The sequence below is a fragment of the Dermacentor andersoni genome, chromosome 11, assembly GCF_023375885.2.
Source record: "Dermacentor andersoni chromosome 11, qqDerAnde1_hic_scaffold, whole genome shotgun sequence".
NCBI classification, from domain to species: Eukaryota; Metazoa; Arthropoda; class Arachnida; order Ixodida; family Ixodidae; genus Dermacentor; species Dermacentor andersoni.
Genome location: NC_092824.1, coordinates 114,533,802 through 114,551,161, shown reverse-complemented (window position 1 = coordinate 114,551,161; position 17,360 = coordinate 114,533,802). Strand labels below are relative to the sequence as shown.

Below are 17,360 nucleotides of genomic sequence, written 5' to 3'. Positions count from 1 at the left end.
ATCAATACTGTATGAGGCCTTGACAAACGGAAATGTTTTTTCCTCTTGGTCTCATCTTGCGCACTACACAAGTGTGACTCTGCAACACCGAGTTGGCACTCCTCAGCATTGTGAGACACATGGTAGCTTCCAGGGTGCCAGAAAAATCTGCGCACTGCGCAGCAGCAGTTGCCCTGGGTGATGCATAGGGCCGAGGTGTCAGCGACATGTAAGTGCCTGAGGAGCTTGAGAACGATGCTAAACCTTGCTATTGTTCTCAATGCTTCACTCTATGGGCAAAACTGCCAATCTGAAGTCATTTTAACAACGAGTTCCCATTTTCGGAGTGTTAGATACTTTCTTGATTACTTTCTTAGTGGCATAAATATCCAGTAATCTTCCCCAGTCAATTTTCTGGAGGGAATTTGGCTAAATTCAATCTCTCGCTCCCATTTTATCTCAAGGGGGATATACTACATGCCTCAATTTATCGCTACTTCTGAAGACATACCAAAGAGTTAATTAGTCTGCCGCCCTCTACCTGCATCAAACCTGCTTTTCTTAGCAAAACACAATCGTAAGACTTGACACCAATTTAGAAAATCAGGTGTTGTTCTCCCCTTTTCACATTCTGAACATTGACTCGCTACTGCAGGAAGCAATTGTAACCATAAGTTTAAGAAATAATGAGGAAGACGTGTAGGAACTAAAGCACAAAATAAAGATATAATTTCAAGCAAGTAATCACCACCATCACTTAGCAACTTTTCGCTTAGAATAGAGCATTTTCAGCCACATCCTGGTCACTTTACCCCTACAAAAATAAAAAAAGAAGTTGCCAACCCTGACCTGCGGTCCACCCATGCCAGGTCCCCCCATGGGGCTCGGTCCACCTCCGACGGCCATGTTTCCCCCCGCCATGTGTGCCGCCCCCGAATGTGGATTGCACGGTCCACCGTGGCCGCCGGGAACTCCGGGGTGAGGCTGCGGGTGCTGCTGATGATGCACCATGTGCGGGGGCATGCCGCCGTGGGGGAGCTGGGGTGCGCCAACACCGCCCCCCATGGTGAGGGTGCCGCCCGCATGATGGTGTGGGTGCGGGGGTAACTGCTGCTGCTGTGGCCCCCCCATGGGCTGCTGCTGCGTCGGCATTGTGGGCAGCATGGGACCGCCAGCTGCTGCTGCGGCATCTGAGGCTGTGGGATACGGAAGGGAAGCTGTAACATTTAAGATTTCATTCTGGGTTCTAAAACCACAATCTGATTAGGAGGCACACCATAGTGGGGCACTCCGGAGTAATTTTAACAACCTGGGGTTCTTTAACGCGCACCTAATAACCCTTCAGTGCACTTCGCCACTAGCGTCATTCGCAGGATGCGACACTTAGTGACACTTATTGCAGAGCGTACTTGTCGCAAGTGTGTTTGGCAAACACATTTTGTGGTGGTGAAGTGTATAGCCTCATTAGCAATGAGTTAAAACTAAGTAAGATAATACTGAAAGCAGTCAACAGCAATTTTTAATAACATATTGTTTAAATTACTAACTTTTCAAGAGAATAAAATGCACCACACTGAAAAAAAAGAAGGAACAAAAAAGAACAAAAACTACTCTAGCCCTCTGACTGCTTAGAGCCACACCGGGAAAGGGCCGCGCAGATGTTTGGCAGTATGCGTCGTTTGGACTGGTACTGGTCAAGTCACCATACCTGCCATCGCTTCTTTGTAAATGCTGTTTCTAACAATAACAAACTGTTTTTGTACATGCATCTTTAAGTTGACAAATATATGCTTTGCCTTCCGACTCCTGATCATCATAGCCACCAATTTGAAAGAACACTTTTTTTGCCTGTGTAGCATCGCACCACCAAAATGACACTCAGCGTGCTGAAGTGCACTTGCTCAAAGTGCACTTTAGTTTGGCCTTTGGTATTACAGTCGCCGACCGTTTATTCGGACCTCACGGAGACTGCGGAAATGTCCGAATAAACAGGTGTCCGAAAAGGCAGATTAAGAAAAAAAAAATGAAATCCTTTATTTCCACGCACTTATTCGGGCTCGGCAGTAGTATTGAAGAAATCGTGAGTGCGCCGTTGCACGCTGTTCCGTTTACGCGCAATCAGATAAGCCTGAATCTCGGAGAGAGTCGTACGGTTACTATAGGCGGCTGAAAGCACAGTCACTGCTTGTGCACGCTCCGCATGCGATGGCAGCATAGCACATGGTGCGTCATCTTCAGACTCTGAGTCATCGTCCGGCGGTGCAGCAGAAACCTGACGAATGATCTCGCCGTCGTTAGCACCTGTGAAACTGTCAAATGAGACGGTGTCCGGAATCGCAATGCAACCACTGCACAGGTCTCGGCAGAACATTTTCCGCGTCAGTAGGGAGCACATCGCAAGGCCTCCCGGCACCCGCTTGCCAGCATCGACGGTGTCCGGAATCGCAATGCAACCACTGCGCAGGTCTCGGCAGAATATTTTCCGCGTCAGTAGGGAGCACATCTTAGGCCTCCCGGCAACCGCTTGCCAGCATTCCCCAGCGCAGTCTGCGCGGGCACTGTAGGCGCCATTAGACAGTTGACGCGATGTTTCCATACACCGCGTTGGATCACCGAAACCTCGACACAGCACACAAAGCAAACACCAACGTGCCGACACCAGTCACACAAACGAAAAACGTGTCTTGCTCACATCGTCGCGCACGAAAGAAACAAATCAGCTGCTGGATTGTCTTGACATGGCTTACTAAGCTGAAACCGGAACTGCTGTACGGCCACTCTATCGAACCAGGCAGAAACGATGATGATGAGCGGGGATTTCCAGTAGCGCCACTTCGTGGGGCAGCAAGGAGGCTCCGTTCAAAACAAAAATGGCGTTCAGCAAGTCGAACTATGCGCCGGTCAGAGTCTGTGCATGATGCCCTCGATCGAGTTGGCTCAAGGAGTGTCCGAAAAATCAGACAAGAGGTTGCAAGGTGTCCGAACTTTCGGCAGTTGTTATACATTATGGTCTATGGGGAGAACGGCGGTGCCGCGAAGCTGACCGAATAATCGGGCATGTCCGAATTTTTGGAGTCCGGAAAATCGGTCGGCGACTGTACTTTAGTTTACTTTGGTATTAGCCCATATTACATTGACGTCTTTGAATGACACCCCCATCGAAATATGGCTGCCGCGATCAAACCCACAACCTTGAGCTCAGCAGTGCAATGCCACAACCACTAAGCTACGACGGCAGTTGGAACAGAAGGTTGTGCTGTTAGCAACATGTAATCAAAAGCAAATTGGGGAGAGTTGAATTGCATTCTTGCTTAAGACCAGTGCAAGGGACGACCTTTTAAGTGTACAGAGCAGGTTTTATTGCTCCTGTGCTGTTGACTGTGCCATGGTGATTGTCTTCACATGTTGGGCTGCCCTACAGCTAATACAGTTGAACGTGAACATAACAGAAATGCATATGACACAAAAATAACTTGGTTACATCGTATTTTGTTATAAACAAACATTCGTTACATGCCAATATCAGTGAAAAAAAAAAAAAATGCCTGCAAGATGCCTACAGCTTCAAAGCACAGGAGTGACAAAAATGCCTGGATATGTACAGTCGCCGAGTGATTTTCCGGAGTCCGAAAATTCGGACATGCTCGATTATTCAGTCTGCTTTGCAGCACCGCCATTCGCCCCATAGACCATAATGTATAACAACTGCCGAAAGTTCGGACACCTTGCAACCTCTGGTCTGATTTTTCGGACACTCCTTGAGCCAACTCAATCGAGAGCACCGTGCACCGACTCTGACTGATGCAAGGTTCCACTTGCTGAACGCCATTTTTGTTTTGAACGGAGCTTCCTTGCTGCCCCACGAAGTGGCGCTACTGCAAATCACCGCTCATCATCATAGTTTCTGCCTGGTTCGTGGCTACAGCAGTTCCAGTCTCAGCTTAATAAGACATGTCAAGACAATCCAGCCGCTGATTTGTTTCTTTCTTCGTGCACGACGCTGCGAGTAGGCCACGTTTTTCGTTTTTGCGACTGGTGTCAGCGGGACGGAGTGGTGATGTTTGCTTTGTGTGCTGCGTCGAGGTTGTGGTGATCCAACGTGGCATACAGAAACATAGCATCAAGTGTCTAATGGCACTGACAGGGCCCACGCAGACTGCGCTGGGGAATGTTGGCAAGCGGGTGCCGGGAGGCCTAGGATTTGTCGCCTTCTGATGTGCTCCCTACTGATGCCGAAAATGTTCTGCCGAGACCTGCGCAGTGGTTGCATTCCAATTCCGGACACCGTCTCATTTGACAGTTTCACAGGTACTGACATGCGCAGAGCTCGATGACAGCGAGATCATTCGTCAGGTTTCTGCTGCACCGCAGAACAATGACTCCGAGTCGGAAGATGACTCGCCATGTGCTACGCTGCCATCGCATGCGGAGCATGTACAAGCAGTGGCTGTGCTTTCAGCCGCCTATAGTGACCGTACGACCCTCTCCGAGATTCAGGCTTATCTTATTGCGCATAAACCGAACAGCATGCAACGGCGCATTTACGATTTCTTCAAGCCTACTGCCGAGTCCGAATAAATGCGTGGAAATAAAGGATTTTTTTTTTCTTAATCTGCTTTTTCGGACACCTGTTTATTCGGACATTTCCGCAGTTCCCGTGAGGTCCGAATAAACGGTTGGCGACTGTACAGAGCTTTGGAACATGGAAAATTCCACAGGGCCACAAAACATGGTCCACTGAAAACTCTGATGGAACACCAGCAAATTTGTCAACATTTCATGCTCATGCCATTTGCTGTCAGGCTATCTAGTGCTGCTAGTACACAAAGTGCTGTAGCAGTCCTGTGGGCTGAAGTCATACTACAGTGCAGTAAGGATTACTATAACAGCATTTTGATGTAAATACAGTTAGCCTCAATATAACAAACATAAATATAATGAAATTCTCTATACAACGAAGTACTTAATTTTTCATAACCTCTGGTCCATAGAACAACATGTATTTAAACCTTAATCTAACAAAGTGAGTTTGTATGCAATTTCAATATAATGAAATTTCGCTTCCGCTGCAAAGGAATGCCGACACAATAAATGGAAACTTCTCTGGACGCAGATGGTCAAATGGTTGAATTACAAGCAGCTGCTTGCAAATGCACCTCGCAAATGGCACCTCTCAAAGTGTGCCCCGTGCAACGAGAGCGACCCACCGCCAATGTGGAGTCACATTGTGTTCTGTATAAAGTCCAAGTGCAATAAGATCCTATTGCGCCTTGCACTTCGTGCTCTAGGTGCGAGTGAAAGTGTGCGAGGGTGAGACGAGGAAGACGGTGGCTTAACAAGTGCCGCCTTCCCGCATGAGCAAAGGGAAAGAGAGGGAGGGGCACTCGCTTGGGATAACGCAATCAAGCGCACATGAGGGGTGAGGGTGGGGTGGGAAAGTAAGTTGGCACTTCGCCATTTTTGGCACGTCAGGGCTGTGCTGCATCATACATGGCTGTAAGCGCAGCTGAGCGCATACGCACACGCACACCCTAATTTAGAAGTAGTCTGCCAAGTGTGCAAAGACTGGGCGTGCTGAGACAAGCCGGTGTGGCATCATATAAGCTACCTTACCGCGCATTTAGTATTGGAGTTCACAATGATGGCTTGGTGGGCTAGTTGGTAAAGCATCTTAAAGCCCTTTAGTATTGGAGGTGGCATAAGCTCGAGTTTCAGTGACACCTTGGAGCAAGAGGCAGACAATACATTCGCTCCCTGCTGCCGGCACTTTTCATGATAGCATCGTCTCAGCCGTGGGGGCGGAGTGCATGCAAAAGTGTGGCTGGCTTCACTTAATTCATACCGCCAATGTTAACATAACGTTGACATGGCATGAAACCATATCATTTGTCGCCAACTCCCAAATTCACCAAATTAATTGTTTTCTCATTTAGATTTGCATTTTTCGATTGCCCAAGTCGCAAAATTTTGCAGCCCCTTTATGTGCAAGAAAAATCGATCGTTGACTGAACTTATCTGCATAAAAGGTCGAATTTCATTATATAACGAAACAAATTGCCAATTTTACCTACTCTGTTATATCCAGGTTTAACAGTATTAAAAACATGAGAGACGGCTTCACTGCTCTAACTACAGAATAATGTGCGAAAGCACGACGGAAATGTCTTTAGACATTTCTGACTGTGAGCCCAATTCACTTTCCATATTTATTTTACACACACTCATGCATGCATCGTTGTGCACAAGGCAAGGCATAAGGCAGGAGTGACTAAGCGGTGCAGCACGTGTGCACATTTTATTGGGAGCTTGGTAGATTTCCATGATGTCACGCACGGCGGTGCACGTGAGCATCATACAAGGAGAACGGAGGCGGAGCAGGCTGTTTCATGGGCACAGCCTCTTCCTGCATTTCGCATGAGGCTGTATGAAGAGGCTTCATACAGACAGAGGCGAAATCCAGGTTGGTAGGCTAGTAGTGCTTTAGCACTAAATAAAGGTCAATGACTTACAGGTTGGCGTGGCCATGGATCCTGGATTATCCTTAGTGCCTGCAACCATGCCATCACCTGGGTTGTCACCTAGCATGGACATTGGTGGTCCACCTGAATCATTGCAAATGACATTATAGATGGTGTATAACACACTTGAAAGAAAAGAAGCAACAATGTGCAAGCACACAGTGCATAAAGTGGACAATTATCAGTATCGCTATCTCTGTATGTAGCTATACTTGTAAAGATTAAACATGCCAACTCTTGCAGGCTTTTCCTGATGAGAAAGCGCCCAAAGCACACAAAACATGGGATGCCACCGACAACTGACAGGATGTGGGCACAGAAATAAATGTGAAAGGATGGTTATGCTTTCTGTTGCAATTTTTCCTCGGTTACAAATAATTGTCTGCCAGGGAAATTCCGGGAGGCCTTGCGATGTCTAGTCTGTCAAGTTAACAAGTGCAAAAATCATGACAGCAAGTCAAGTGACAACCAAACAGAACCAACAGACAGCAGTGGCAACGCAGCCGCAAAATAGTAACTCAAAAGGATAGAAAGTTGGGCACATTGGTACGGTAACATGATCTTGGATAGTAGCGCGAAGTGACACGGACACAGACTAGAAGCAGACAGGATGAGCGCTATCATGTACCCTACGATAAATAGGAAACTTGAACAGGGTGGCAAAAAAAGAAAAGATGATTGCGGCGTTAGACATGTGTCCCCTTTTGTGCCTTGTAACACTGGTATAGTTTATCAGATTCCACTCAAGTGCGGGAAAACTTGCATTGGACAGAGCAGCAGGTGCATTAATATTAGACTAAAAGAACACAAACATTCACTTAACAACCCTAATGCTTCACATCTAGCGTCACATTGTTTCAATTGCAGTTGAAAACCTTTGTTTGAAGACACAAAAATTCTTTCAAGACACAAATGCCAAACCACACGGAAAATAATCGAGGCATTCCACATCAAAAGATTAAGAGAGACTTGCGTTAGCCGTGCATCTTTGTCTCTGTTAGAATGTGAATTTCAGTATCTTCACAATTTGTGTGTTAATCTGAAGTAGTGTCTTTTTGTTGTTTCCTTTTTTGACTTCCCTACCTCCTGATATGTTTAACTGATGTTTTTTATACCTTGTCATGTTTTTATGCTGGGTTTTTTTGCAATCACCTATACAGTTGCCGACCGTTTATTCGGACCTCACGGGGACTGCGGAAATGTCCAAATAAACAGGTGTCCGAAAAAGCAGAATAAGAAAAAAAAAGAAGTCCTTTATTTCCACGCACTTCTTCGGGCTCAGCAGTAGGCTTGAAGAAATCGTGAATACGCCATTGCACGCTGTTCCATTTACGCGCAATCAGATTAGCCTGAATCTCAGAGAGGGTCGTACGGTCACTATAGGTGGCTGAAAGCACAGTCACTGCTTGTACTCGGAGTCATCGGAGCCGACTCGGAGTCGTCGTCCAGCGTGTAGCAGAAACCCGACGAATGATCTAGCCGTCATCGAGTTCTGCACTTGTCAGTACAGCAGTGTCAGTACCTGCGAAACTGTCAAATGAGACGGTGTCTGGAATCGCAATGCAACCATTGCGCAGGTCTTGGCAGAACATTTTCGGCGTAAGTAGGGAGCACATCGGAAGGCGACAAATCCTAGGCCTCCCGGCACCTGCATGCCGGAATTCCCCAGCGCAGTCTGCGCACGCACTGTCGGCGGCATTATACACTTGACGCGATGTTTCCATATGCCGCGTTGGATCACCACAACCTCGACACAGCACACAAAGCAAACACCACCACGCCGTCACGCCGACACCAGTCGCACAACCGAAAAACGTGGCCTACTCGCAGCGTCATGCACGAAGAAAGAAACAAATCAGCTGCTGGATTGTCTTGACATGGCTTACTAAGCTGAGACTGGAACTGCTGTAGCCACGAACCAGGCAGAAACTATGATGATGAGCGGGTATTTGCAGTCGCGCCACTTCGTGGGGCAGCAAGGAAGCTCTGTTCAAAACAAAAATGGTGTTCAGCAAGTCGAACTATGCACCGGTCAGAGTCTGTGCATGGTGCTCTCGATCGAGTTGGCTCAAGGAGTGTACGAAAAATCAGATGAGAGGTTGCAAGGTGTCCGAACTTCCGGCAGTTGTTATGCATTATGGTCTATGGGGAGAATGGTGGGGCCATGAAGCAGACCGAATAATCGAGCATCTCCGAATTTTTGGAACGAGAAATAAGTCGGCGACTGTATATATATGTTCTTCGTTTCAATAAAAATTTAGTTGAGAGTAGCGCTCGTCCTGTCTGCTTCTAGTCTGTGTCCGTGCCACTTCGCGCTACAATCCAAGATCATGTTAAATATTAACTCCTTTTTTTTTTTGTTTTGTAATTAAGCTGCCTAATGATTGCAGATGAGGGTTAAATTTACGCCCAACTTAATGTACTCTGCAAAACAAGTGCAACAAGCTGCTCTCAATAATAGTTGAAGCACACAGCCTCTACACGATGCCTAAAGGGCTCTACCAACCGAGCTGCAGCAACGGTTGTCCATCTGTGTGCTTTTCTGTATACTCAAGAAGAGGCGGGCATAACCTGCGAGTATTGGTGCCGTTCAAATCCGTGACAGTGCATGAAACACCACTAAACTGCAGGTGCACTGAGGAACATACTGTTGGAAGAAGGCAGCTGACTATCAAATTAGGTCCTAACCTTCACCCCCGAATGCAGAGATCTAACTTGGATCGTGCTTGGACTTGACTTGACAAAGTCCGGCCCGAAGCAAGAAGTGGACTTCAAAACGCCCAAGCCAGCTTTCGCATTTCATAGACACTCAAGCTGACTTGCTTGCGGCAAGCGGATGCAAAGGCCGAGACGAGGCATATGGTCAGTTTCTGAGGGACCACGCACTAGGCCGGAGTCGTAAACAAGAAAAAAGAGCAACATGTGCTGTGAACAAGGAGTACCGAGCTCCGTAGAGTCCCCTGTCCGGACCCATATAGGTGACAACACCCGTTAAAAAACTAAATAAATAAATAAATAAAATGACACGTGCTAACGATTTGTCTACTTCACATGGAGGCTTTGTCAAGAACAACGAGAGGAAGAGTGTGGCACAGTGATAGGCATTGCAATTTGGCAGCGTGTGTCATCTGCTAGGAAAGTGTCGTCTGTTAGGAAAACAAGTTGTGGGGCTCGCGCGACGGCTGCATGACACATTTGGTACGAAATTGTTGTCCTGTCAAAAGGCTTTGACGGTGACATATCTAACTCATGTACGCTCTCTTCCCAAGAGAATGGACCGCAACGCAAGACGGCACCCCTTTTTACAGACGACGAAGAGAGCCTGCTGACCGCACTCTTGAACGACTACAAGCATATTGTGGACTGAAAGAAAACTGATTTCACGTATTTGTTGACCAAGAAGAATGAGACATGGAAAGAAATAGCAAAACAATATAATGCCAACCACGGGATTACACGGCAACTGAAAAACACCTACAACTGAAAAAATGCTGGAACAACCTGAAGCAAAAACGGAAAGAGGAAGCTGCGAAAGAAAAGCAAGAGCGCCACAAAACTGGTAAGCGCACATGTTCTGCATGACTGGCTCATTTGGGCTACTTTTTATTGTGCTCATGCGCATGTTTTGTATTCAGTGGATGAGTGCGTGACAGTTCGGCATGCTGAGCATAAATATGGTAGTGAGCGCTAATAACTAGTGATGGCATGTGTAGTCATGAGATGAGAAAATACGCTCTTAATCATGCTTCCCGCAAGGTGTGTTGTCTTATTGCGAAGATTGCACGTATATACATGGAACCTGCATTACACATTAAAACAGTTCTTGAGCAGTCTCTTGCGCCAAAGGGACTGCTAGGGATACTTGAGCAGCACTTTTACTAAAGCAGCACATATATGACTTCGGTGCTTCGTGATGAGCACAGTCATCTTTCCAACAGCACAGCACACTGTTGACTGAGGCATGCAGGCCAGATCTTCGGTGACTGTTTGAAAAGTGCCAGCGCCGTAAAACCTCAGAGCCATCAGTCACTGCAGCATAGGAGGCACAGGCTGTCCTCTGTTCTCCCCGCTTTCCCGGAGGGGCAACACAGAGAGAAGCTGTTGCACGGTGTTCTTTGTGAATCTGTAGCGACAGAGGAATTCTTCGTCGTCGTACAGCTCCATCGGGTTTCTCGGTCACCTAAGGTGGGTTGCGGAATTTTTGGCAAGGGATGCGCCTCTGAAAATGCTGTATCCATGGCGTGGCAAGCAAACTCGAAATTAGCTAACCTCCGCACGACATCCGTTCGGGAGGCTGCCGTGTTGGAATGACAAACGAAGTCAGTTTCAAGCTAGCCCGGGAGCAGACTTAGAACTTGAGTGGACTTTGACCAAGCCAAGTCGTCTGCAAGTTGTCCGCAAGGTCGAGCACGATTTAAGACGAGCGGCGAAGCTGTCTTGAGACTGCCAGAAGTCAAGTTAGATCTCTGCATTCGGGGGTAAGTTTTCTCAACACATTGCCTTCATTAAGCAAAAGTGCACCTTCGTTATTAAAGCATTAATCAAATCAAAAGCATATTTCTCTAAAGAGGCATTATTAGCATTATACTTTGCCTTCATTCACAGTCACATTAATTATGGCATTGTTTCCTGGTGAAACACATATAACTGTCATATCTCGTCTAATGAGCACTTACAAAACGAAGCAATACGCATTATCACTAACAGTGGGTTTTCACGAGTGCTACTCCACTACTTCGTGAAAATAACATCCTTGTTGTAACGAACTTGTTCAACTATCATCTAATAATTATGTTTAATAAATTACTTACTAAACAGCTCTCATACCAATTCATTGATTCCAGGCAGCTCATCAATAACAATAATACCAGGTTTGCATGTAACTCCAATTTTCTACTACCTATGGTTCATTCTAACTATGGAAAAATGACATCACCATTCGCTGCTATAAAACTGAGGAATGGTTTACCCGTCAGCATTAAATCTTCATACATTTATACATGCTCTTAAGCTGCTTTATATCTGTAACTAAGTTTACGTCATTCATTACACTACATTTGCCATTTGTATGTATTGACAGTTGTTTTTTTATGCACTATAAGCTAGTATACATACAATTTGTTTTCGTTGATTTTATTTTTCAATGTTGTATTTTCACGATTGTGTTTTTTTTTAATTAGCTTGCTCTTCTTTAATACATATCTACATTGTTATTATTAACCGAGGCTCCTATTGCAGTCTTTGACTTTGGGACCCTCGTTTGTACACTGTATTTAAAGAATAATAAACTGAAACTGAAACCCTTGTATTCTGCCTGTAGAATCAAGCCTGCCACAGTCAAATCTCTTACTATGCAATCTAATAGAATAGTCAACTGGTCGTTTCACAGTCCAGTAAAACCTTGTTAAACCGTACCCGCTTAAACAGTAGTTTCGTTTTAAAAGTAGTAAAGTCAAATCCCCGACTCAGCGGCCATTTAACATAATGCGCTTTGTATCCGCATAAACTGTACCAGCTTACTGCGTACATATCGGTTAACACATTGTGTTTCCACTTTTCGTCGCACAAACACAGCGGTGCATAGTCTCCTAGGTGGCCCGGCAGAACAACAAGCCTCAGAGATCAGAACAACGGCCTCCAAGTGCCCTGTGCATTTGCACGTGAAGCCACATCGGGATCAACATCATCTCGCCGCCGTGCCAGAGAGCGTTGTGGCGTCATGCCGAAGCTCGGATAAAAAAGGCGCGGGTGCTCAGCATAGAAGAAAAATTAGACATCGTCCGTGCTATCGAACGTGACACGAAGAAGTCGGCGCTGGCACGTGACAGGGATCTACTGTTGACTATGGTGTGTGGCATTCGGAATGCGAAGTTGCTCGGCAGCACTGCTGTGACCCCGAAGAGATGTCAGCTACGAGGTTCGACTTTTCCCCTTCGTTGCCTCTTTTGTTGCCGAAGCGTCGACTAGTGACAGTGATGAGGACGACATGGAAAGCGACAGCACGGGCGATTCAGGCCCGACAGTGGCAGAAGCAGCGTATTACGTCAGGCTCATGAATGCAATCGTCACGATGAGAACAGCACCCCGCAATGAAAAAGGCGCCCCGCGACTTCTACTCTAGTAGTGCTATTTAGGCCATGAACGACAGGGCTGTACTGTGGGAATAATCAACTCAAACAGTGTCGCTCATGCTTGGCTACTGTCATTTCAGCCCATTTATGCTCGCAGTAACACACGCTTTCTGTCATGCACGACCATTCCAGTGCTGCTAAAGCACTTTGAAATGACCAGTCGAATATGCTACACATATTGAGTCCCCAGTTCACCTGATGAAACCAGGGCCACAAATGCTAGTGGGACAGACGGACACAAAAACAGAAACATTCGCTTACTGTCGGACAAGGGTGGGCCGGTAACAGGCGGAAGGCTTCCGCCTCCGTTGACAAGTACTCCGCCAGACGCGGCAACGTCTGCGGCAGAAACTGGTGTGCCTGGAGCACGACCCACGCTTCCAGCTCCGGCGGCTTCCGCCGGACAGGCTGGTGCTGCTTCCTTGGCCGGTGCTGCTTTGGGCCCGCACTCGTCGGCTGCTGCTGCGGGCTGAGGCTCGGTTGCCGCCTTGTCTACCGAGGGGGCCCCGTTGCACTTCATGTCGGAGCCCGGCCGAGGAAGGAGAACCTCGTGTTGCTCCCGCTCCAGAAGCCAACGGTTCTCCGTTTCAAGGTCACGCTCTTCACGTTTTAATGCCTGCATGCACACAAGAGTTCAATTAAATTAAAATGAGTCTTACATTATCAGCAGATGTGCTGTATACCACAGCTAAAAAGTGAACTAATCCTAACGCTCTCAAATAGATAGAGTTGACTTGCGTCATTCCAAATTCTAAGAAGCAGCAGAGATTTATTCAATGTTAACAAAGTTCATTCAAAGTTATTCCAAACAATACAATGGGTTCGTATACAAACAGATATAAACAAAAACCAATATGCAATACAGAGCAACTGGCGACCTTTGCTTTCCATGGCACGAGCACAGTCCCCAGAAACCTATACTCAGGATATCAGAGTGCTAATTGTTTCGACCAATCTAACAAAGCTTTATTTGTTGCTGTTAATTAGATCCTGTTAAGATTTGAGCCCCATAAACATTACTACATTGTGATTCACTCCTCTTGCATCCCGCACAGTTGATGCTGGTAAAGCTTGCTTGAGTTCTTGTAGCTTATTTCCATGGCATACCACATTACTTTTCATCTTATTACAGTCGCCAATCGTTTATTCGGACCTCATGGGGAATGTGGAAATGTCCGAATAAACAGGTGTCCGAAAAAGCAGATTAAGAAAAAAAAAAGGAATACTCTATTCTCACGCACTTATTCGGGCTCGGCACTAGGCTTGCAAAAATCGTGACTGCGCCATTGCACGCTGTTCCGTTTACAAGCAATCACATAAGCCTGAATCTCGGAGAAGGTCATACGGTCACTATAGGCGGCTGAAAGCACAGTCACTGCTTGTACACACTCCGTGTGCGACGGCAGCGTAGCAGATGGTGAGCCATCTTCCGACTCGGAGTCATCGTCCAGCGGTGCAGCAGAAACCTGACGAATGATCTTGCCGTCGTTGAGTTCTGCACATGTCAGTACAGCAGTGTCAGCACCTGTGAAACTGTCAAATGAGACGGTGTCCGGAATCGCACTGAAGCCACTGCGCAGGTCTCGGCAGAACATTTTCGGCATCAGTAGGGAGCACATCGGAAGGTGCCAAATCCTAGACCTCCCGGCACCCGCTTGCCGGCATTCCACAGCACAGTCTGCGTGGGCACTGTCGCCGCCATTAGACACTTGACGCGACGTTTCCGTGTGCCGCGTTGGATCACCGTAACCTCGACACAGCACACAAAGCAAACACCACCACGCCGTCACGCCGACACCAGTCGCACAAACAAAAAACGTGGCCTACTCACAGCGTCGTGCATGAAGAAAGAAAGAAATCAGCTGCTGGATTGTCTTGACATGGCTTACTAAGCTGAGACCAGAACTGCTGTAGCCACGAAACCGGCAGAAACGATGATGATGAGCGGGGATTTGCAGTAGCACCACTTCGGGGGCAGCAAGGAGGCTCCGTTCAAAACAAAAATGGTGTTCAGCAAGTCGAACCATGCACCAGTCAGAGTTGGTGCATGGTGCTTTCTATCGAGTTGGCCCAAGGAGTGTCCGAAAAATCAGACGAGAGGTTGCAAGGTGTCCATACTTTCGGCAGTTTTTATATATTATGGTTTATGGGGAGAATGGCGGTGCCGCGAAGCAGACCGAATAATCGAGCATGTCCAAATTTTTGGAGTCCGAAAAATCGGTCGGCGACTGTATACATCACGTACAGTGGACTGTCTTTGCCTCCTCTTTCTAACTATACTTCAACATGCTACAACTAATTTTGTACTGTAAGCCTACCTCTTTTCTATAAGCTGCAGCATGTGTGTAGATAAATATCATAATGACATGCATCAATGAGGGTGTTATCTTCAGGTTCTGCCTAGGGGCTATGTCAAGCTGCCTAAAGCAGCTTTTATCCCTGAAAGCCACGTAGCATTTCCGCACGAGAAATAATGTTCACTTGATTACCATCGCTACAGTCACCCTTTGCTACAAAGAACACAATGCCCCTGTTTTTCCATAACACCATGATTGTGCGTACGATAGCACAAGACAAGACGGTGACAAGAAACGAAACAGAATGGGCAGTTTCTTTACTTATCTTCATGTTGTCTTGCACTACTGTACTCATAATGAATCATTACCAACTAGCTTGGTTTTCAGTACCACAAATGAATAGGAACACTCCTAAGATTAAACAGTGGATGGCGCCCACGCACCTGTGCCTGGGCCTGGACAATGGGGAAGAGGTGCGATGAGAGGAAGGTGTGCAACTGTTTCTCCCGCGGGTTGGAGGACTTGCGGAACTGCTTGAGGAAGCCCTGCCAGTCCGACACTGTCAGGCAGACACAGTCCCACTCCCGGCTGCGTTGGGGCTTCTTGGGGCACAGCTCCCGATACAGGCGAAGGTCTGCAACAGCAACATCTTATCTCACAGGCAAGTACCAGATGGTGCACTGTCCACCTAAAGAGGTTACAAAGACAACTTCCTGGCTGGAAGTCCCCGCATCAACCAACTTGGCCTAGTGAGACTTTAACCATAGCATGCACAAGCTATTTCTCACGAAAAATAGGCTTAGTAAAATAAATACAGTGGCAGTTAAAACTCTCAACTCTGGCTGACATCTGTGCTTTGTAGATGTCACAAAAAATATGGATGTTCAATAAATCAAAATCTGTGACATAGGCACACATGTTGAGCAAGGTTGTGTGTCTTTCCTTGCATCACTCATTCATTTGCTGCATGTCTGATGGATGCAGTAAAAAACTGGCATTTCCGGCTTCACATTTGGGATGTCATCTCTAATGCAAATTGTAAACTATTAATGTAATTACAATTGTAATTGTAAACACTGACCAGTAGAAATTCAAGGGGCTGTACTCCAGCTCTCAAATCAAGCCTACACCAGAAATACCAACCGGCAAATCAACTTCAGCATTGCTGACCAATGGTGTTTTCTTTTTTTTTAATAGTAATCACAGCAAAGCTGTTTATGGCTAGGGTTCCGTGGAAAATCTGCATGTGCAAAACCTCAGCTTTCAAATTTTATGCAAAATCGCTTCATTCTATGCAGAATTCATTATCTTTTAAATGCTTATACTGTAACTATCACTGATTCATTGTAACATCTATGTAATGCCCGTACTGGCCTTTACGGTAATTGAAAAAAAAAAAGCCTATACGTCTCATAACTTGGATATGCATTTTCAGTAGATTAGTTATCAATAGGCACCATTTTCAAGATCAGTAGACTCTCAGGTAGATAATAACCAGATACTATATTTTTTTTTGCTAGCTTACAGAGGTATAAGCCATTGCAAGGGAGTATGAGCCATTCATTGTCTCATGTGAAGGAAAAATTTTTCGTTGGGTAGGCACGTTTAGTAACAGAGGTTATATGAGAATGTGTGTGCATACCTATCGTCACGATGACCACCGCTCAGGACAAAAAATGTGTTTGTATCTTTGTTCAAAATTCTTTGTCATCTCTGTGTCGTGTGCTAAACAGGGGCCATAATCTGGAACTATCACTTTCAGCAATACTATCGCCTTGGCCACACCTTCGCCATCGGGGCGCACTGATTGCCAGTATTAGCAAAATTGGGTGAGATGATTGGCTGGTTGAGCACTACATCATCTGATTTTGCTCAACCAGCCAATCAGCACACTAGTATCGTCAACGCAGATCATTTCAGAATACGTCCTCAGCTTCGCAGGTCATCCACCTTCACAGAGTGGAATGGCTCACGAGTTTTTTTCTAGTGAAACAAAGTACATCAAAAATGATGCTAGAATACTACTGTGACATCTATGAGATGAAAAAGGCAATCTCCTGTTTTGGCACTTGAGGCCCTTAAAGGACACTAAAGGGAAAAATGATTTCTTCTGCATCAGTAAATTACCGTTCTACAACACCAAAATCACCACTCTTACAACGATAAGACGTTTGGTAAGCCAGAAAAAAGCGCAAGAACGAAATACGGGTGGCGACGCCTACTTAAGTTCTCGCACCTGGGGGCTGTGACGTCTTGGATTTTGATGGCATCTTCTAGGGCCTACTAATTATATATAGCGGTACAGATTGACTACATTGTGTTCCAACGGAACCAAATATTAAACATGGCAAGTTTCGGGAACCTTTATTCAGCCAATGCGGCCCAAATACGAAAACATACTTTGGAATCCCTGACGTCACGCTGACGTACAGGCG

General features: G+C 46.3%; 1 protein-coding gene across 2 annotated transcripts in view; it reads right to left on the bottom strand.

Annotated features, from left to right (window-relative positions):
- Positions 1 to 17,360, bottom strand: part of LOC126539534 (uncharacterized) — a 174,860-nt gene that overhangs the window by 38,324 nt on the left and 119,176 nt on the right. For both annotated transcript variants that reach the window (XM_050186406.3, XM_050186410.3), the window contains 4 exons: positions 15,369 to 15,559; positions 12,890 to 13,244; positions 6,489 to 6,581; positions 829 to 1,175 (listed from right to left, as the gene is read on the bottom strand). In XM_050186406.3, coding sequence (XP_050042363.1) covers positions 829 to 1,175; positions 6,489 to 6,581; positions 12,890 to 13,244; positions 15,369 to 15,559 — 986 coding nt within the window. The remainder of the gene's footprint in view (positions 1 to 828; positions 1,176 to 6,488; positions 6,582 to 12,889; positions 13,245 to 15,368; positions 15,560 to 17,360) is intronic.